This window comes from Varroa destructor, unplaced genomic scaffold, assembly GCF_002443255.2.
Source record: "Varroa destructor unplaced genomic scaffold, Vdes_3.0 BEIS01000004.1, whole genome shotgun sequence".
Lineage (NCBI taxonomy): Eukaryota > Metazoa > Arthropoda > Arachnida > Mesostigmata > Varroidae > Varroa > Varroa destructor.
In genome coordinates, this window is record NW_019211457.1 from 32450431 (window position 1) to 32472510 (window position 22080).

At 39.6% G+C, this 22080-nt stretch overlaps 1 protein-coding gene across 3 annotated transcripts in view; it reads right to left on the minus strand.

Annotated features, from left to right (window-relative positions):
* Positions 1–3835: 3835 nt before the first annotated feature.
* Positions 3836–22080, minus strand: part of LOC111249226 (protein turtle-like) — a 107733-nt gene continuing 89488 nt past the window's right edge. The window contains exons 8-14 of one of the 3 annotated variants that reach the window (XM_022802799.2): positions 20566–20819; positions 19485–19722; positions 18222–18620; positions 15348–15680; positions 9340–9489; positions 8292–8393; positions 3836–7627 (exon numbers count right to left, since the gene is read on the minus strand). In XM_022802799.2, the coding sequence (XP_022658534.1) occupies positions 7413–7627; positions 8292–8393; positions 9340–9489; positions 15348–15680; positions 18222–18620; positions 19485–19722; positions 20566–20819 (1691 nt within the window). In that variant the 3' untranslated portion in view covers positions 3836–7412. The remainder of the gene's footprint in view (positions 7628–8291; positions 8394–9339; positions 9490–15347; positions 15681–18221; positions 18621–19484; positions 19723–20565; positions 20820–22080) is intronic. The other 2 variants (XM_022802801.2, XM_022802800.2) reach the window with 2 other exon arrangements.

The following is a 22080-nucleotide window of genomic DNA, read 5'->3' on the forward strand; positions in this document are numbered from 1 at the left end:
GTGTTTCCAACGACGGGTCGTTGCCTTGCTCGTCGCCGATGTTGCCGCCGCCATTGCCATTGAAAACGGCAGAAATGGCGACTGTCGGTGGTTCCGTCGGCGCCATGATGCGTGTGCCTGTGTGTGCGCAAGTTTGCAATCGTTCAAGTATGTTTCTGTGTATACGTGCAGGTGTATAAAAAAGGCGGCCTCAACGACAGGCGATGGAAGTCGCAGTGGCGCCAAAAGATCCGACGTCGTTTGAGGAAGCCATTGCGGAAAGTAGTTGCCGTAGCATCTGGAAGAGAGGGAAGTCGTCTCACAGTTACAGGAAATGATGCTGGTAAGAAGAAGAAAGAGGTTACAAAAGCTCACATTGAAGTTTGAGTCAGCTATTGGGAAAAAGCTTTTGAAGAACTAGCGAGACAGAGAAGATCAACGAAATGGAATAAAACTGAGTAGATGAAGTGGATAATGAAGCCTGATGGGCGTCGGAAGCAGATACCATTAAGTAGCAGAGAATCCTGAAGAAACCTTATCCGTTTGAAGAGATTTTCAAAATGCTCCTCATGCTTCTATAGCGCGCTCTTCGTTGAAGAAGGTTGCTTCCAGAATTTTCTGCTTGCCTTGCCAAACTACTCAACGTACGTAACGTCAGCTGCCACAGCATAGCGTTGTCAGCTAGGCTATGAAGATGGCAAAATCGTAAGCTGTTCTGCCTTTCGTAAAATCCAACAAAGCTCTAAAATGTAGAAGAGATAGCGAACCAACGCTGACATTTCCTCTAACTTCTGCAGCACCGACAATGACGAGAACGAAGTCAACTGCAACAGAGAGATCCGCCATAAACGATTGTGGAATGAACGGTACGATTATACTCTACCGATGACGAAAGTACAGTGGAACAAGGAAAAGTCCTATGCAAAGCCATGCCTACAGCTGATTCTCCAGGCGTCGCTGGGAAGAAGCGTTCGGAAGTTTTTTTTTAACCTTTCTCTCTTTACTTTTCACTCTCCGCTTTTGTCTTACCAGAAATCGGCGGCAGTAGCAGAGCTACAGTCGCTGCTGACGGCAGGTAAGGCGATGCAAAGCGTCAGTTTCTGCCCTCTGGATTCGTCAACTGCTAGAGGTAAACGTCCTCGCGTTCCTTCCTCCAGGAAGTAGGACGAAAGAAAGCAAAAGCTTTTCATATTTCATTCTTTCTATCCGAATGGCCGCGACAGCAGCCGAAAAAAGGAAGATGACTCACGCTCTTTCCCTTCGGCAATTGCACTGCTACCCGTCTACGCACGAGTTGAAGGAACGGACCTACGGCAGCTGCTAGCAGCGGCAGCGGCAGACACAGTAGCCCGAGTAACGTTGCATCGAATAGCCATTGCGATGATAGTGGTGGCCAGAAGAGCGGTGGAAATAACGATCTAGCTAACGGTCAGCGCACTGGACGTTTGACGACGATATGCGTTGTAGCATTGTAGTAACTGCATTAGGCTTCGGATGGAGGTTTACTTTGTTTGCGTTGCTTCTGAGGCAGCTTTCGGTCCGACAGAAGCACCAGCAGAAGCAACTGCAATATTTGCAGAAAAAAAAAATTGATGCTTTTTCTACAAGTGCCACATGGGGCGCTTGACATCGGCGGTAGTATCTTCGGAAGACAGACATACAACAGCAGCAGCAGCAGCAGCAGCAGTTAGGAATTTCTAACTTATTATTATTATTGTTGTTGTTGACTGAAGCAATGTTGTTTTGTGGTGGAAGACAAGTTTCGTAAAGTTTTTTTTTATGATTATACGAAAGATGTACGGGTACTTTATGTTCGTAGCGAATTCAAACAGAAATAATAGGTTTGTCGCTTTTGTTATATTGTGGGGCTTTCAAATTTGGCCAAGCTAAACGAGCTACGTCGATTCGCTATGCTTGATCCAGAATAAAACAGTGAACTTATCATTGCAGAATCTGAACGACAAATAGCTGGGATCCGATATGTTTATGTGCTCAAAAGTCCTATCGACGTTTTACCTGGAAAAAATCGCTTATGTTATTATCAGTTTTTGAAAAATTCTACTAGGCAAACGGCACACTGCCCAATAGAGTTCAGAGCTAGAGTTGAAAACTTGATCAAAATGCTTGGCTGGTCATATATCTCTGTGTGGATAGTTAGGTAATAAATGCTTTTCAACAAAAAAAATTATGCAGATTGTTAGATTACCCTGAATGCGAATTACACGCGATGATCCAACAATAGCTGTCCTTATGTAGATTAAATGTACAGGCTAAAATTTATGTCGAAGTTTTGTAACGTCGAGCACTCAGCTGATTTTATCTATACCAATAAAACTACAGTTCTAAGTTATTTTCCAGAATCTTAGCAAGCTCGTCTCCGATTCATATTTGCTCTGCGTCTGGTCCTGTGTTGTTTGAATATTATTTTGAGGTCACATCATAGGCCGAGGTTTACTTCACACGACAGTTGAGAAAAACCGCTCCCGCAAGATTACACTGCCGCCCTCCAAAGCTCTTGTGATATAGAAGGAACTATATATAAATAAATAAATAAACGTAAAAAAATATTTAAGAAAAGAATATAAAAAAGGGTTTATTCGTTATCGAGAAACTGGATATTAGAAAAGTCCGTATCTTTGGTTTCTGTCTAAGGTCAGAAGCAGGGACCGAAACTTTGGCTTCATTTTATTATTCAATTTGTTTGTTTTTCGTAATCATTTTAAATTAAATTTTTTTAAAATTAAACTAGTCTGATCCCCAATAAGTTTTACTGGGCAGTGTGGGGTGGGCTTTTATATATATGTAACTCTGGCAAGTGCAATAGCTGCTTTTTTTTTTTTTGTTAGAAAATCGAACGAGTAGTAATAGTGCACTGTTGTAATGTGTTTCAATACGACTTGATAACACTAAAGTCGAATCCCTGTACAATTAATTAGTAATGATGCTAATCCGTGGTCCAGATTACACCGTATGTGATGCATTTATTGACGATTTGTTTTATCTTCCCCAATTTCCCCAAACAACGGCCCATGTGGTAAAATCAACAGGAAAACACGAAATCTTATAAATACATACGTGTATATATATATATCCCAACTTAAAGTAAAATTCATTCGAACAAAATGAACATCATGGCCTTGAGTAGCGAGGAAAGAGCTTCTCGAAGCTTTCCCATCTCGGTAGAATGGCGAATTATGATAACTAAACGAGCTCTAAGTAAAAACTATCATTACTTCCTTATGTAGTGGCTTCTGTGATTTTCTTTTCTTTTTTGAATTGAGAAGAAAACGTAGCTCTTGAAGTTGTCCAGTTTTAGTAAAAGATTACACAGTTTATTCGAAAAATTTGCTTTTCTACTACTTGACAAACAACGATGCTTGGCGATCTTTGATAGGAGCATTTTTTGGAAGAAAAAAATGCATATTGCGTAAATCTTCCTATTTGTGCTAAAATGCTGATGATTTAACACTTGTTGTTAACATTAATGTTTTTTCATCAGAAAAAAACTGCAGCTTTGTTCGTATACTATCTTGACATCTCCTTTTGTAAAAAGATAAAAGGACGGTGATAATAATAATAACAAAAAGATATTGCACACATTTGTCAATTTTTAATGCAACATTTTATATTTTAAACTATCGACTTTTCTGAATAACTGTTTTCGTTGAAAGAATCCCCATATGTTAGAAGGACTTGCACAATTTCGAAAATAACTTGTCAAATAGTGTCCAATAAATAGGGGGTCTAAAATAGACTTTTGATCGTTGTAACAGAATATCCGACCAAGGGCTAGCTAGCTAGCTAGCTAGCTAGCTAGTTATCGGAACAGGCCGCTAATAAATCAAAACACGCTAAATTAACAACTAACGGTGTGTCATTGCCTTTTATTGTCTTATTTTTATTTACAAATCTCATTAGTTCATCTTCTATTCAGTAACATTTTCTCAATGAATCATCATCAAAACGAGAGTTATCATTTGTCTGTGGACTGTTCTTTGCAGTTGTTGGCTCGCCGTTCACTCTCGATACCCCGCTAGTCTGATTATACGTCGGATATTGTTTTCAATTTCGAGCATCTGACATGTCCTCCACAATTTTGCCTTTCGACAGAAGCCGACTTACCTGCACCCCTTCGCTCCTGTCGCTTATCTAAGCATTGATGCTATGCTATTCGTGGCAGACTTTCTTCCCGTATTTCCTTTTTGTCTGTCGCATACACGCAGCATCAAAAGGACGTTCAACACACCTATCCCATATTATATTAGCCCTGCTAGGGCCTTTTCTTATTTTTCACGTTTTTAAACCTATCGCGCTATTTCTTTTATCTCTGTCTACCATCTATTCCTCTGTTAAATCTATGCCTATCTGGCCCTTCTTAAAGTATCAATTCACTTCGTTAATTGTTTTTTTATATCTTTGTAGAAATATTTTAGTAATTTGCCTTGTCAGTCATGAATCATTCCTTGTCGAAATCATCTTGCAGGCGTTCGTTTTCACACTGTGTCAATAATAGATCGTTTATTATCGACTTTTCCCCAATTATATTTGTCTGTTAGAGTGATTGACCAGTTTAGTAGGGGTTGTCCGCATTATTGCTATGATTATTATTACTCCAGGTATCCAAATTGGCAGAGAAGCTGGATTTCTGTCGTTTCTTTCTCTACTTCTCGTTGCATCAATCCTGGATTCCTTAGGGTCTTTTTTTTTTTTCTCTATTTTTAATGGATGGACCCCTCTTCTTATTTAGTATAGAACTGAATGAAATCGGAAGCCTACTTTAACCTTCTCCTATTTTCAGAGGAGATAAAAGACCTGTATTATAGGAGTTTTCTTATAATATGATAAGTCTGTCTGTGTTTATGAGTGCTTTTTTCAATGCATGTCTGTACATTTGTTTGTGTGCATATCGTCCGTTACCATCTCATCGTCACATTGTTGGCAGACGCGTTCATACATTATATATATGTATATATATAATCCCTTTTCGCTTTCTGCACGGCCTTAAGCACTTGTCTCTGGTCGTCTGCTAACATCTTCTTCTTTTCGGCCGGCGTATGTTATCTCATTTCGGTTAGACTTGCACGTCGTCACCGGTGTTTTTCTTTCGCTCGTTCAGCCTGTCTTTTTCCACTCTTAACAATCGTCGGGTCGCCCATACACGACGCCATATTTTGTTTGTGGTCCACGGTGTGGTTGTACCAGCCAGCTTAGTTAATCCCCAACCATGGGTATGCAACTTTCGTTCGACTGACCTCGAAACTAGAAAAAAAATTCTTCATTTATATCAGTGCCTGTATGTATCTGGCTGTACTTCAAGAAGTGTTTCAGTCAAACCAACAATATCTTCATCGGAAAAATCACTCTTCGCCATTTCATAAGGTTTTCCGGCTTCATTTTCGTAGATTCACTAGACCTTCAAGAAAGTCTGCTTTTTGTTGTTTTGGCTTTTTCCCGCCATGGGCCAAATTCGTTCATCTGTAGGACCTAGAGACACTGAAAAAGATAGTGGATTTCCTTTAACCGCTCTGAGTATTGCATGTCTTTTAATTCACTCCAAATGTTTTCATTTCGCACATACCTGTATATTTATACCATATTTACAGCTTCGCGGGTGTATTAATTACGTTTGTGTTCCGTTCGTTCGTGTACATGTTTATCAAGCTTGTTACTAGTATCCATATTTTCATAAAGTCCATCTATTCAATATCGTCTGTTAACATCTCTACAAGTTACCGATCTTGATCTATACATTTTCTTTACAGCCGTTTTGTTACTGCTGCTAAATATACCTTTTCATAAAATATCAGATTTATAACTTTTTCTAGTATCGTTTATTAGCGTCACGGATATCTTCTTCTATCTATTTTGGATCAATTATTTCAACTCGTCGGTTCGTATTTGATTCCAATATTCTCCGTCTTCTTGATTAGTTCTCTAGTGGGGTGCGAGCGTTCTCGTCCAAACATCCCAGACTATACTTATCGATTCGTCAGACTTCCGTCTAAACATAGCATCTGATCAGTTGGAGGAGAAAAGCGTTCAGTATCTGAAGGCCCCAAGGGGCCTCGTTTAAACATGATTCTTCTTAGTCCTTTGTTGTCCAGCTCGGTTGTTTTTTGTCTTCTCTTTTTGGATTCAACAACTTTGACCTGTGACAATTTTGACAACGCAAAAATCACGTAACACATATTTTCGCTATCGTCTAGCAAAGGTTATCACTGAATGCTGCTTAATAACTCCGCTTTATCTTGCTGCTGCTGCTATTGGTCGTTGCCGCTGCCTGCAAACGAGTTTGGCTATCTATATTAATGAAAGAGTATTACAGCATACTCAACTGCAATTTTATTCAAAATCTTCTCTCGAATTCATTATTAGGATATCGCGCATCTAAATGTCTCATCTACATGTTTCTTTTTTTTTTTTTCTAAAAAAAATTAATTTTGCCCTTTTCTAATTCTCTTTTCCTGCACGAATCTTGAGACTGTAAAGTCATGTTTATAAAAGAAACATAATACGCCTAGATTTATGTGTATATACAGTGATATATCACTGTTAGTTTGTTTCTTCGTTTTTATTATGGGGCATCATTCTGTGATCTTTGCTATTAATCTCGTCGTTTCCACTGTCTCGATACTCGATGGTATACTCTGAGAAGACATTCTATGTAATGTACAGATGATATCCTCCTAGATGCACGATTTTAATGCACGTAAAGTCAGTTCCCTTACTTTTACGAACGTCAGTTTTTCATCACTCACTAATGTAAGAAAAAGGCAGGTAACTACATAAGAGTAAATCGACTAATCTGGTAGCTAGTATCTAACTCCTAGCGCTAGTAGTGGACATCCTTCTCGTATTTAAATCCTTTTGAAGTTCGTCCGAAGACACTGATTAACGGTTGCTTCCCAAACTCGCATTTTGTACGCTTAACGTTGAGGTCCTTCAGTGTATCAACTGGTTGGTGTTTAATTATGATTTGCGTTTGGATCATTGTGCATGAGGTCGATGGTGGCTATACGTTGTCCTGGTTTCCCTAATCCTACATTTCGAATCGTTCTGATTCCGTCCAACACTTTAAACGCTAAACACATCACTTATCTGCAAGTTTCTGCCGCGTACACGCTTGAACGATTTCATCAGTTTTCAGGGTCACCTCGGCTAAGGAGTCACAGCAGTTTGCGCACGTTTACACTAATCTTTGTTTACCATCATTATCGTGTTATTCAGTCTGTTATCTACATGGTGCCGTGGGACGGGTGTGTCTTGGCGCTGCCAGTCTGCTGTTACGTGAAATCGAGGTGTAGGCCGTGGTGGTCCAGCCTGTCGAGCTCAAGTTCCTTTCCAAGAGCTGTTGTGGTTGTGGTGGTTTGTGCCATAGTGTCGATCGCGGATAAAATGCTTCCCGGGGTCGTTTCAACCCCGGGGGCCGTAGGTTACTTTTTTATAGCAAGGGGACTATGCGTCTGCGTGTGAGAGCAGACGTCGGCTAGAGTGCCGGTCGAAATTGGCCCGGGCTCCGTACCTTGGGCGCAGGTGACCGTCATATAGGCCTTCTCTGTTCGGCGTCGCTTTTTCTTGTTGCACATCTTTACCGCGCAAAGTGACACAATAATGGCCGCGACAAAGAAGAGGAAGCCCCCAACAATGCCTGCAATGACAGGAGAAAACGGGGAAGAGCCACGTCATCAAACGAGTAGAAGAGATCACTTCTGTGTTAGTTGAGGACGGCGTGGACTCATATACACATATACGAGCGCACGAGGACACGAAGTAAATGCTTCAATTTTTTTTCAGTGTGTTTCTTGTAGAACAAATCAGAGCTGCAACTAATTGTATCTATTTTTGATTCTTGATATATGCCTTTAATAATTTCGTAGGCATGAACACCATCACTGAACGATTACGGAGTGGAGTTTTTCTGGATGGGAGGGCATCGGTGAGGTGATTATTACCCTCGACGTCCTGTGTCTGTGTCTGCAGATTGCTTAGTAAACTATTGATATAGCGGTTCGTAGAATGTCAATAAAAGGAATGATTTTTTTCCATTTGATTCTTTCTAGTGCGCCATCGTTATTTCTAGGCCAACACTATGAAAGAAAATAGGTCAGATCAGAGGAATTTAATTATAACATTTCTATAATCGTAGAAAGAACACAGAGCATCGTATGCGCGCACGTACGTCTCAATGGTATGTGTAAACTTATTGAACTTGAGTAGTTGCTCTACTTGAACTTGAATAGGTTACTATTTACGTGCTATTAGGCAAAAATCAACATTATGTCGGTTACTGATAGAAGAAACATGCTTCGAACCCATTGCAGCTGATAGTGTGGCGTGTAATCTCCGCTTTCGATTGGACGTGCCTTGGATAGATTCGACGTTACTGTACATTTTATGTGATTTTGTCCGTTGAACTAGAAAAATACATTGATAATTAGATTATTTCTCGCAGGCTCCTGCCAGTAGGCTCTAAACACAACATCCGTTAACTTGAATGTAGTAAACAAACCCGTTAGCATCGCACTGACCTATACCGTATAGCTGTATAAGACTGCAGAAGCCGGATTACAATGCTCTCTTGGTGCAAATATCCCATTCAAAGAATCGCCAGCTTCCGGTGAAAATAAGAAATATATGGAAAAACACTAGAGGAAAAAAGCGTCTATGATAGATTAGCGTAAGGTCTCTGAGACATTCGTTCGAAATCAGTATTATTAAAAGCTACGCTTTTATTCGTGTTAGATTTATAAACACGTATAGTCCAACAGGGGATAGTGTAAACCCTGTCGTTAAAGATCAGTCGTCATAATATCAGTGAACAACTGGTGTCTTCAGCGAAGGTTGAAGCACGGCTAATCTTTGCTTGTAGGGGTCTTTTTATATGACTTCTCTATGTGACAATTTGGCTTGGCGGCATAGAAAAAACCGAGCCAATACAACAGCAATTCAGTTTCAACCAATCAGAAGTTGTTTTTATCTTCTGGAAATCGTCTAAATAGCATAGAATTAAAGAAAACAGCATCTAGTATGAAATGATCACAGTATCTAAGCTTGATAAAGCAATCAAACTGCTTTGGTCGGAAATAAAAGGCGCGTCTTTGCCGCGGATATAAATATCACTACGCATGGCAAAAGATATATTGGCAAATTTGAAATTATTAAGCTTACAATACGACTATATCTCCCTACTAATATTGCAAAGCGATCAGTTTTCGTTAATCTGTATCAAACCCCGCAGAAGTTCGTATAGCTTCCATATTCGATGAAGGCTGCAAGGCTATGTCTGCAAACACTGTTATGTTGTATGATTTTTGTTTTTATGTTTTTAACATACATATATACTGAACTGAAATGGCTTACCGGATACAATTGCCTGATCTCGTTTCTTTGAACTCCTCTCATTGTCCGGTAACAGAAGACTAATTTCTGGCGAGGCTTGAAAAGCTCCCATCAGCGTGTATCCCACAACGCGAATGATCAGTTTGTGGGCGTGAGCCGGATAGTCTGTAACTGTAACACCAAATAATATATTACACGAAGATTAATTCGTTCCGTAACGCCTTAGTTCGCCAATTACAAAGGATTTCGATAAGAATTATTTTTGCTCATAATGAGTGCTTGAATAAACGCCGATATTCGTATCAGTGAGATATCACACGAAGTGCTACTGATAGAAACATTACGTATTTACATGTGTGAAAAAATGAGTTTGAATATACAATATTCTCAAAACTCTACTATTTTTTGTGTTTAATATTATCCAGAAATAGGTTTTTTGAACTAGGGTAAAATGCTATAGTATTACGCTTCCTTTGATGTTAACGGTTACTTTGTTGTATCCCCCCTTGCCACAAATAATTATAATAACTGAAACTACGGTCTAGTTATGGTGTTCCTTACCAAATTCACATAAAAACCTCGTATTCCTCTAGTGAAACCTAGCTGAATTTACCGCTAGGTTCTGGAATGCGTTACGAATAGGTATTCGCTGCTTGGAGCTAATGTAGCCCTTAGGCCGCGCAAGTTCCTAGGATCAATTGATCTATATATATACCGTTAAAGAATTTTGCCTCATATTTGCAGTGTTGACCTTTCAACTTTCTGGAGCAGATATGTTGAAGTTTCGCATCACGATAGAGGATCATATAGCCTTTTGGTCACCATTTTCAATCCATAATTACAATTCTATATATAGTAAGTAATTGATAAAGTTACAATATTACATTAAATAACGGCCTACGAGGTTTGTTAGTTAGTAATTCTCAGAACTACTATCATCATAGTTCTAATTATTCTAGTATTAGGTAAATTTAGTTTAATGTCGGTGTGTTATAGTCTTATATATGCAATAGAACTTGTCAACAATACCTAGATGGTTGCTTGTTTGCTGTGTTATAGGCATTTTGATGAACGTTTGTGCATGAAAGGATTCTGGCTCTACATACAAGCATATAACTGACTCCTATGCATGGTTTTGTTCGTTCTGACTGTTTTTAGGGTAAATTTTCTGGAGATCGGTCTCTGAAACGTCTGAAACCTTTCTGCGTCTATATTAACCCCGATATACGGCTTCTAGCCATTACAAGAGTTGGGTACAGGGGCGAAAGCCAATTCCTCTCAGATGGTGAAACCTGTAAACAGATATGCAGGTATAGAGTTACCTAGACAGTGTTTGGTCCTATTCAGGATAAGTCCTGGTTTGAATGAGGCAAAATCCGCTAATTCAAGAATTTAAAATGATTTCGTCTTTCAACAAGAACCTAATTGAATTAGGTTAGATTACGAGCACGGTATTAGCTTGCGATATCTGTTTGTTTACATGTCGTAAATATATATTTCGAACTACTCTGTACGTGCCGTCGGCCATAACTACTTTATGAATATAAAGAGAACAATTGGAAATAATTGTTTTGTGACGGTCGATTTATTTCTAACGGAGAACGAGTCTTCAACATTTACTGAAGCTAGAAAAAAGCTCTTGTTCTAAATCGATAACGAAATGTTACAATGCGATTTTAGAATTTGTAACATAACTCAACATACGGTATCGTTTAGATCGCTTTATTATAATACGCCCGCCATTTGAACTTGCGAAGCGTCTAAAGTTATGAAGAAACCCGTCATACATGGAGAAAAATTTTGCAAGCATATTCTAGGAATTGTTCGAACGGCGTCCGCATAAATAACATTGGGCCAATAAATTGCGTCATCGGCGACCTATAAATACTTATCGAACCTAAGCGAAAATAGATTAGAAAGTTTAGTTGCACAGCCACACCCACGAACGCGTATTTTGTAATCTTTACTTTCCGGAAACTAACTTTCCGGATGGACGTGACATTTTCCCAGACGATGCCAAGACCTTAATGGCCGACTCGGGCCTACATGTAGTAGCTAAATTCAGTTCGAGTGGTGCAACAACAAAGACAGTATTTATCTGCTAATTCTCCTTGAGAATTAACTTCACGGTACCACCTTCGTAACGGTAGTTTGTGTGCTGCTTTCTCCATGATGATGTAATGGTAACGCGTTTTGTGAGGTAGTCTTAGTGCGAAATCGGGCGCGGACACTGTTTCGTGCTAAAGGTCAACCGTTTCAAGCAATATTTAACGACAGTAGCACCGAACGCAAAACTCGATTTGTTTATTTATTGCTCTGCTAGCTAATATATATCGAAAAATTCAAATAGGTACTTCAGCAATTCTTGGCTAAAGCGTAAAATCATCTTTCATCAAGAAAAACTTTTCACCCCATTATCTGAAAATATTCCCTAACTACCAAATAGTGTAAGAACATTGAACATGCTGATAAAACAATTTGTGGATTTTGAGATTGGAACTAAGTAAATTAAGTCATGGTCGACTGTCACGTAAGTGACACTACATTTACCCTATATAATATAAATACATTGAAGCGGTATCGCTAGTTGTATGAAGCGAGCACTTACTACCAGCACTAATGATTCATAATATTGATTATTACAACTATGCAAACTATATATATTGATCATTCCAATATTTAAATTAAATATTTAAAATATATAAAAAAACACCAAAAACGATGTCGGACCGCTCATAATACCATCGTACAGTACATCGTCTCAAAGCTCCAGAACGACAGTAAATGATGAGTTTTACTAAGGGCGAAGAAATGTGTTGCGTACATACGTGACACTTCGTCGCAACTCACCCAGACCAGACAATTACTATACCTAGCGTTTATTTTAACTATATATTAACTATCATAGTGATATATCAGTGAATAGTAATGTTGAGAGGATATCGATAAGAATCAAAAAATAAATGGCTGTAAATACATGTACTGATTTTAAAAATTGAGATCAGCTAGCTTAGTTAAAGCGAGAAAGAAAACTGATTGACAGTCAACTTTTGTGATACTGTAAATAGCAATTTAATTAACGAACTACACGTTTTCGTCACGGTAAGTATTATATGAATAGGAACAGGCTGAATATTAGCAGGTCGCAAATGGAAACACCAAGTCTCGATCTCCTCTGGCATAAAAATTTTTTTAGATAACAAAAATCTATAAATAAATGAAAAATATCTGACATAATGAACCTACATCAGGAAAAAGCTAATAGCATAGAGAGGTTGTATTCGTAGAGATCACATCCAGCCGCGAGGATATCAACGAAATGTTGGCATGACTCAATGCATACTGCATCACATCCTGGCACTCGTTTCCTCCAATTAGATTATCATAAGCGAAGTGTGTAGATGCCATTCTCATGTTTTCTGCCATTATCACAGTGTTCAGCATTTCGTGCGCTGATTTTTTATATTTCTGTGGGTAGATTCACGCTACCACGACACTTGTGGGTTATGCTAAAACGACGAGCCTCCGTCTAGGTTTTACTTAGCCGCTTTCAACTCCTATTTTGCATTAGCACCGAAGTCCTACAAAGCGATAAGCTTAGGACAAGGGCCTTAAACAATGACAACTGGTCTGCTCCTTTACCCTACATCACGGGCCATCGGTTGGCACGCACCTGAGGTAATCGGTGCGAAAGATCCAAGTGAAGCACTATGGCGATGTGTGCTTACGGAGTGGATTTGTTTGTTGTACCACCTGTTGTTAACATACCCTGCCCTCCTATCCTTCTTGCCTATGATTGCATCTAACCGTACCATCATCCAGTAGCTGGCATCCTGTGAAGCTAGACATTGATTGCATTGCTAGTATGATTGCCAGGAACTGCCATCACTGCAGTCACTGTCGTAAGTCTAATAGGTAAAACGGAAGAGTCATTAGCTTAAGGCTTGGTGTCGCTAAATAATCAGTTGCTGATTTCCTCCCGTCGCACTGCCTAGCGGGACTACACATAAATATCCGCCTATCCAGCGTCAGGCTAACCTATACAGTCTACGCTATGCCCGCATGTGGAGTTCGTTATAATTAACTTTCTCCGGGCCGGTGCTTAGTGTTTCTCGAAACTGCAACTAAGTGCGTTACACTACACTGATCTTGTTCGTTACTAGTTCCGAAATTGAGCGGCCCATAAAAATCATAGGAGAAAGAGAAGTTCGATGAGAAATGGGCAGATGGGTTTAGAGAACATGTGGTCAGTATAGGCATTCCGGCTGCGCTGCGGTAACGTGCATGAATACCACAGGCAGTATGATACAGCACGGTTTATTATGTGTCTGTGTGTGTACACGTGTTACTGAAAATCAATGAGGTGCATAAGTTGATCCTTGGCGAGGACGTATATATATATATAAAGTTATCTAGTTACATGAATGCATCGTATGGCGTTGGTTGGAGCTTAGCGTTAGGTTGCTAGTAAACAGGTAGAATAACAAGCTATTCGTTCGTAATACTGTAAAGTTGTGTGGTGAAATGCTGTTTGATTTGGGACCATAGGTATAGTATTCGTCATGGTAAGTTAGCAGTTACTTCTGGAGCAGTTTTGAATTCTTTCATATGTGTTTTTGTCTGTATGCCCTGTACAGAGAGGGTCTCACTGTGCGTAGCGTGCATTATATAATGTACAATTCAGCTAGTTTATTTGGAATAAGACCGGTCTAAGTCTCATATCATTTAATGACTATTTTTATATTTTGGCGGTATTTGTATACCTTATCACCGATATTCAACGGCTACGAAGTGTTTATGTTATGGTGTTTTGGCACAAAAATCGTTGATACTAAATAAAAGCGTTGAAAATCTTATCACAATTATCGTTTCATTCGACTGTATTTAGCATGCATTTCGTCGCACTAGTCTATAGCAGACTTAATTTTCTTTAAATTTATATGATTTTCAGGTGAACAGAAGTGAAATATCTTTCCTAAGTACAGGTACTTTTATTTGCAAACAAGACTAACACGCGAAAGCTTTTCAGTATGAGGGTTATATTATCTCAATTTCATGGACTTTTCATAAGCCAACTGTAATATCTTATAGACAAAAAAAAATTTTAATCTATGTATTGATTCTATTAAAAACGAACATCGACAGAAAATTAAAGTAGAAAAATAAATTTTGTATGTATATATGCAAACATATATATATATATATATATGTTTGCATATATGCATGTACTTCGTTATAGAGTGATACCAGAGTTAATACATACAAAATTGATTTTTCTAATATAATTTTCTGTCGACGTTCGTTTTTAATAGAATCAATACACAGATAAAAATACACATTCTTTTTTTATATACATATATATATATATATATATGTATATATATATAATCATATATATTATATATAATAAATTGATAATCAACAACAAAAAAATTGTCTCATACATTTTCTTGCTGACGAAAAAACACTGCTTCAGATAGGTGCATATAAGCAAGAAAATGTATGAGACAATTTTTTTTGTTGTTGATTATAAATTAGCGAATCTGATGTAAAATATGCACATGTATGCCTATTGAGTTCCAAGTAAAATCGTGACCACCGCAATTTTCATCAATTCAGTTCATTCACAATTACATCAGTACTTTTTTATACAATACAGTAATTTAGTAATTTATTAAATTAGTTCTTTAACCTTAACTTTTTCCTTTAACCTTAACGTCCGTTCAAATCGGCTATCCCAGGGCTGAAACTTCTCTCCATTGAAGCTCCTAGTACCTCATAAATTTTCTTTACAATCAGTTTAAGCACGCTTATATTATTAACGTCAAGCTTCATTTCTTTACTTTATCAAAAGTAACCTTAGTGAAACAATGCCGCTAAAATAAAATTAAAGTGTTTAGCTTGTTCCAAGTGAATCTTCAAAGCAGGATCACTTCGCTGCGTATAGAATACCGAACCCTTTTTCTCTATCTCATGCACTAGTCGTTACTTAAACATCGGAATAGCGCAAAACATTAGCGAGTACTTACGAAGGTACTGCATTCTTTGCATGGACTGATTTGGCCCGGGAACGATGTTCGACTTGGATCGAACCCACGCATTACTCGTCTCGAGTTTGTACTCGACGGTGTAATACGAAACGCCTGGCAAACTATGGTTGCCTCCCTGACTCCCGCCGCTGACAAGGGGTGGTGGTGGGGGTGACCACGATACGTGAATGCCCGTCTGCCCTGGAAGCGGCTCCTTAACAACGACAGCTTGGGGAGGAGGCGGTTTCGGACCTGTAGGTGTGCGATTTACCGTCGGTATATAGGTCGCGCCGTAAGCATCCGTCGGATAGGCTCCTTCGATGTAATTCCATTCTGGAAGATACAGAAAAACAATGAAAACTGTTGATCAAGGTGGATGCGCTGGAGTCGTTCAAAGTAGAGTCGATAACGGTGTACTTTAATATTTGTGGTCTATTATTAAATACCCAGAATGATAATAATAATACATTAAATATATACTAAGCTGTGTTTATACATTTCATATTGTTATATTAGCCTGCTAATGTATTCTTAATTCTAGAAAAATATGCCAGACAGGCTATGCCTTAGGAAGATAATTTCGAAATGTTGGATTTCATCTTGTTTTTTTGGCTTGATTTATTCCTCCGTTTTCAGAGATCGGTGGCTTTATGATGATTTATTTTCCAGCTATTCTAACATTTGATTTGCGCTTGCCTCGCCCATTTCAGCATCGTCGGCGCACGTTCCATCCTGTACTTCTCCCTTGGTACTACTAATAGACTTTTTGAATTTTGCAGAAATACCGCTGAAGAGAGCAACGCAATCCGACCAACGACGAAGGCCCAGAGCAATGACCTGAGAGGCGACGCGGACGCTAGACATCACTAAGTGCTCTGTATAGTATGTGCTCGGATAGGAGAGGCATACGACGGTGTGCGCGTTGTCCTTATTTCCACCATGACTTCGTCGCATTTCGTCGATGTGTACATGACGAATAACGGTTGATTGCAGCTGTAGTAGTGGTGGCAGCAGTCATTTGTGTGTGGGTACGGGACACTATAACCTACGTCTGAAGCAGGGCCAACTGATTCTGGCTTCACGGGCTCGGAAGAAAGAAGGCCGACCTAGAGTTGGAAGAGGACGGGAATGCAGGACATATGTGTATTGAGCTCGGCAGAAAGAGAGCACGTGCTCAAAGAGAAAAGGTCGTGGCATCCGAAGGCTCTCATCGAGGCGACGTGTATTGGAAGCTAGTGTGCGGTTCCCTACAACATGGATGGACGCACATATATATGCTGTAGCTACTTACTTATGGAGCATGTCTTATGGCATGAAGGCAGGCCGGGGGTTGATGCTGTAACAACATGGAGCTCGTCTGATTCGGTTCGGCCAGAGAGAAAATTAGGTTAGGAGCTGGTTAACTAAGGGCAAAGGGAAGACCAACCATGTAACGCTAGAAAGCCAAGATCCCTATGGGGCTAGAACTCTTGCAGGCGGTAACTCAGGTGCAAGCAGGAATTATCTCCTGGACAGCAAAGCCAAGTAGCCATAACGTTTGAGACTCATATACGACTGTTAGTAGTAGTGGGGAGGTAGTAAAGTCTTACGACACGACGTTTGTGGTCGACCAGGACGAGCACTGTTATGATGACGGATCGAAACGAAGGTACGGATAACTTGCTTGCGTTCGCGTGCCTTCAAGCATATGCCCGTAGCAGACGAATTCCTAATTCTAGTCTACTGCTACCGTCTAAAGGTAAAGTTTGCCCACACTGGATCATCCTATCGTCTCCAGTACGTTAACCACAGCAGCTAGTGTATGGGGACTAGGCAGCAGATTGCGTCAGATGGAACACGCGGTCTACGCTTATGTTTGTATAGAGATGTGACTGTGAGGTTCACATGATGTCCGTATGTATTCACCGAGAAGCGCCGGCAGCCGATTGCATTTTGACAAGCTTCGTTATTTGCACTAGCTTGCCACCAGCAACGGAACGAGTTCTATGGAGAGGAGAACCTGGCTCACAAACCACGTATAAAACAGTACTGATAGTGGCAGTGATATATATATATATATATATAGAGAGAGAGAGAGAGAGAGAGATAGGGAGAGAAAGGACATATGGAATATAATTTACATAGGTGGAGGCTATCGCAACGCGATACCCGAACTGTTGTGAAGTTCGCGGTGCAATCGAGTGCCTGAAAAGTTATCTGCTCAACTTCGACTTAAACTGGAGATCCTTAAAAAGTTTAGCTATGATTGGAGCATATTTTGACTATAAATTAAACTCGATTACACTAGGAAGAGAGTTAAAGAAGTGGATCCTTGAAACAAAAACGAACTTAAGTGACTCATAAAAACAGTTCTCATTAAACATATGTACGTCGTTCGTATGCTTACTGAAAAATTCCGGGATGAAAAAACTGCTCAGAGTTTCTCTACGGAAAGCTAAGCATCTTATAGAATTATTTGAAGAGATTATCTTTTTGGGTCTTATCTGTTTGTCTTGTCCTTGAGGGGAAGACTTATTAAAAGGCTGGTAGAGCCCTTGTTAAAAGAGGGCCAAGCTATAGTTCCGCCTAGGGCTACACAGGACGGAGCTCAACTTTAATTTTTTATTTAATATCAATTCAATTTAACAACATTCGAGGGCTCAAACTGCGCAGTAAAGTAAACGATGTTACAGCGTTCTCTAGGTGCTCCTTTTTGTCGTCACCTTGCACGTCTATTTGATTTCTCTCTATTTTCAAGTCACGTTCTTTTTCAGCGATTCTTCCACATCCTTACCAACGCACTATTCATCCATTACCAACGATCCTACTCACAGCTATATCTACATACGCCTAGAACAAGTAGAGGAAAAGCGTTGTGATTTGTACATTACTTACTGCTTGTATTTGTGAGAATTTTCTCGCTAAAATAGCCATCACCAAACGCGTTCCGCGACAAAACCTGAAACTCGTACACAGACTCGGGCTGAAGGTTGTGAATGGTCAGGGCAACGGCATTTTCTGGCACGACGCGAATCGTTCGCCAATCGACGTCTTCTTGGTGCGCTAACCGATACCAAATGATATATTCCTGCTTGTGCCCGCCGTCGTAACCGGGCAGCCACGATACAGTCGCTGCGAAAGCCGATGTGTTCACCGAGACATTGGTCGGCGCGTGTGGGGTCGTGCTCTCGACTAGGAGCAAACTCGACGTGACAAGCGTTGCCACCTCGTTCTGAATAATGCACTCGTACCTACCATGGTCCTCCTTCTGAATGCTCCGTAGCGTCAGATTGCCTGCGCGCCGATAGCAAACGTAGCGCAGGTTGTAGTGTCAGAAAAAAACTGTGAGAAAATAAATTTTGTGCTAGTTATCAAACGTAGATAGTATATGGCCAGACGTTATGTAAAGTTACACTAATCAGCTAAATCACTGAAATGAGAGAGAGAGACGGGGAGGGAGGTAGGGAGAGAAGGATGCCAACGATAATAAAGTACTTGTTGATTTAAAACATTTAAAGGCACCTGTCAGTGTCACGGTAAGTGTTGCCTTGAATGATATTTTAAAGCAACGGCAAAATATTAAAGGGTAATTTTTCTTTTAATTTCGAAAAATAAAATTTCTAATGCTCTTAGTCGGTTAGGTGAAGCCTGGATTTTTTGTTGGCTGGGAGCATGTACAACAACGAAAACGATGTTATGATCTGGTAATACACCTTTACGCTATTTTTCTTGGATTAACTTTTTTCTTCAAATTTTGCTGAAGCTAACCACGTGGTGTACGCTTAAAGCTATATGTCAGTGCTTGAAATTATTGAATTCGCCATAGAACAACTACCAATCTTCATTAACTTCTACAAATAAATGTTTTGATTTTTACGTCCGATGTTGCCATTGAACATCGTTTGAGAGGCCTGGCCCTACTCAATTAATTAAGCTTTTCTTTAGGCGGCTGGCCCGTCCAGCATTAGTGGAGGTGTATATGCGCCGGGTTCCGAATTTAGGCCACCAAGGACCTCTAAATTTAGCAGACAAACATGTTACCACAGCTTTACTATGGCAGACACACGAAAATATACAAACATGAATCTGTTACAAGCCATTTCGATTGTTTGCCTATTATTACGTTGGGTCCAAGAAGATACATGCCAGAATCCTCACCTTTATAAAGCAGATGTCTCTGCTTTGGAAGCGGTTTACCATCAGCTCTGCGCCACGTAACTGTCGGCGCCGGATGACCCTTGCCTTCACAGCTCATTGATATCTCCGTGTTACGCGGCTGCTGATAGATCTCCTTCGGCTTGATACGGAATACAGGTGGCTCTCTGACCAGCACCTCCATGATCTTCGATGCGCCTCCGTTACCGTGGATATTAAACGGTGAGCACAAATATCGGCCCTATAAAGCGACGAGGAAGTAAATGGTAGACGAAAGATCGATCGTAAGCGTTTGAAGATCATGGCGTGTTTGTATTTTTCTTTTGTCAGCCCTACTAAGCTAATATGGTTGCTTCGATTGTTAATGTTCTCACCCCATTGATTTTCAGTTCACGTAGCAGGCTCGCAGCTGCTTTGTCACTAATTTCTCTTTACTTTGTAATGGGTTTTAGATGGTTTGTCTTCTTGAGCTCATCCTTAAGATTGAGCGGATTGTAACAGTTCACGCTGAGACCCGTCTAGCGATTACGTCATTCGTTGTGGGCCCGCGCGGAATACTCATCGCTTAGAAAATGTCGCCCTACGTAGTGGACATCCAGCGTCCCAACGGTACTCCTATCTCCCTTTTTCTAGCTGGTTTGTCTCGTAAATTTTTCCAGATTGTCCTTGTGCCTGGGGGAAAACCGAAGCTTCAGACAAACTCTAGCGCCGATAGAATACACATCAATAGTTCTACAGCAAGGACCTCAATAAGAGAATGGATCGTTTCGCTAGTATTTACTGTTTAGATCTTCTCTGCGCTGTTTTTATGATATCAAACAGTGAAAATGGCCCCCCTGGAGAAAATGTTTTAGAACAAGCCGGCCAAGGCCAGCTCGGGGGGGGTGCAACTCATTACGAGTTAGTAGAAACAATAGATCTTCATAGATGATTTTTTCACTATACACTTAAGTAACGTACAGTAAAAAAAAACATGTGTTATTAGAACAGACGCACTCCTTTGACTACAGGTGATCATAAATGAAGATTTTGCTTCTGGTGTTCAGCATAGCGAAACGAGCTATTCTGTAACGGCTGATCTTACCTGATGCTCGTGCGTTACGTTCTGGAAATAGAGACTGCCATTGTTTAACATAACGATATCGTTCATTGCGTTGGCATCAAATGGTCGCCGGTCCTTATACCACGTTACGAATTGAATATTGGGATTCGATTGAATAAAACACCGAATCATGCCTGGCAGGTGTAATGGCATATACTGAAAATTTGGGGTGAAGTTAACTCTTGCCGGGTACTCGATGTTCAGGTACGCAGTTGCGGAGTCCGGCTGTCCAATGCCTGCAACAAAAGATATTAATTATTGATTTATTTGCAGAGAAAAAGCAGACCGGTAAGCCTACCTAACCTAGTAGCTCTCAAGAACCTAGCTAAGTAACACTCATAAAATAAACGACCACTTAATTATAGCCAATATATTTATTGCTTATTATAATGACAGCTGATAGATACTACTAGTCGGTAATGATTGGGATTGACGAGTTTACTCTTTTTGAACATTCGAATATTAATAAGTCCGCCTGTGGTTTTTGTTGTTATTTTATACTGTTATGATGTTGTCTGTTGATTTGCTGTGCTTTATTGTTATCCTATTAAAGATTAGGGCAGATGATAAGAGTATTTTTAGATTATAATCAAATTCATAGCAATAGCTAAATTTTTTATATATTTTTTGAAGGAAAATAAACGATAAACGAATAAATCTAATTCGGGTTAAATTTAGAAGAATAAAAAATTGTGTTCAATAAATACAATCTCGTTGTTTATTGAAAATGATTACAAATAAAACTGAAAGTATGTTTAAGTAAAAAATACATAAAAAGTTTATAAATGAATAAGAAAAAAAAATTAGTAAAAATCTTATCGAATATTGTTAAATTCAAAGTGATCATTTTAACTATACAGGGTGCAGGCAAAAGCCTCTGTGTTTTTCAGGTCTCGGTAATAAATAGAGAACGAAAAGGGAAGGTATCCTTTTCTACTTTTTAATGTCCAGGTTTTACCAGGAAGAGTTACGTTATTCGGTGTCGTTCCTGGAATTCTCGAATCTCTAGTCGAGCCTCGCTCTAAGGGTATATGAAACTAGGTGTTTAGAATGCCATACGAGCTAATCATTTGGTATACACTAGCGGTCATTTTGGTGACGGAAATGCGCGTATCGAGAAAAAAACCAGTCACTCTGCTACTTCTACAAGCCTATAGCTGCCAATCCCCTGGTTTAATCGATATTTTAATGTCGTTATGTTTCGTTTACATTGCCACTGTGGTGCGAGCTGTTATTTCACTGAGAAATTTAGCAACTCTTTACAAATAAAACTGAAAGTATGTTTAAGTAAAAAATACATAAAAAGTTTATAAATGAATAAGAAAGGGAAAATTTATCTAAGAGTGCGCAGCGGGGACCATAAACATATCTGCAGTTCCTGAGTGTGACCTCATTAAGGCAGTCGTAATAATGTATTTGGAAATTTTGAAAAGCTCAAAAATGTTTCAAAATTGTATCTCCCTTTCCACTTTCAACTGAAAATTTGCGGTGGAGTTA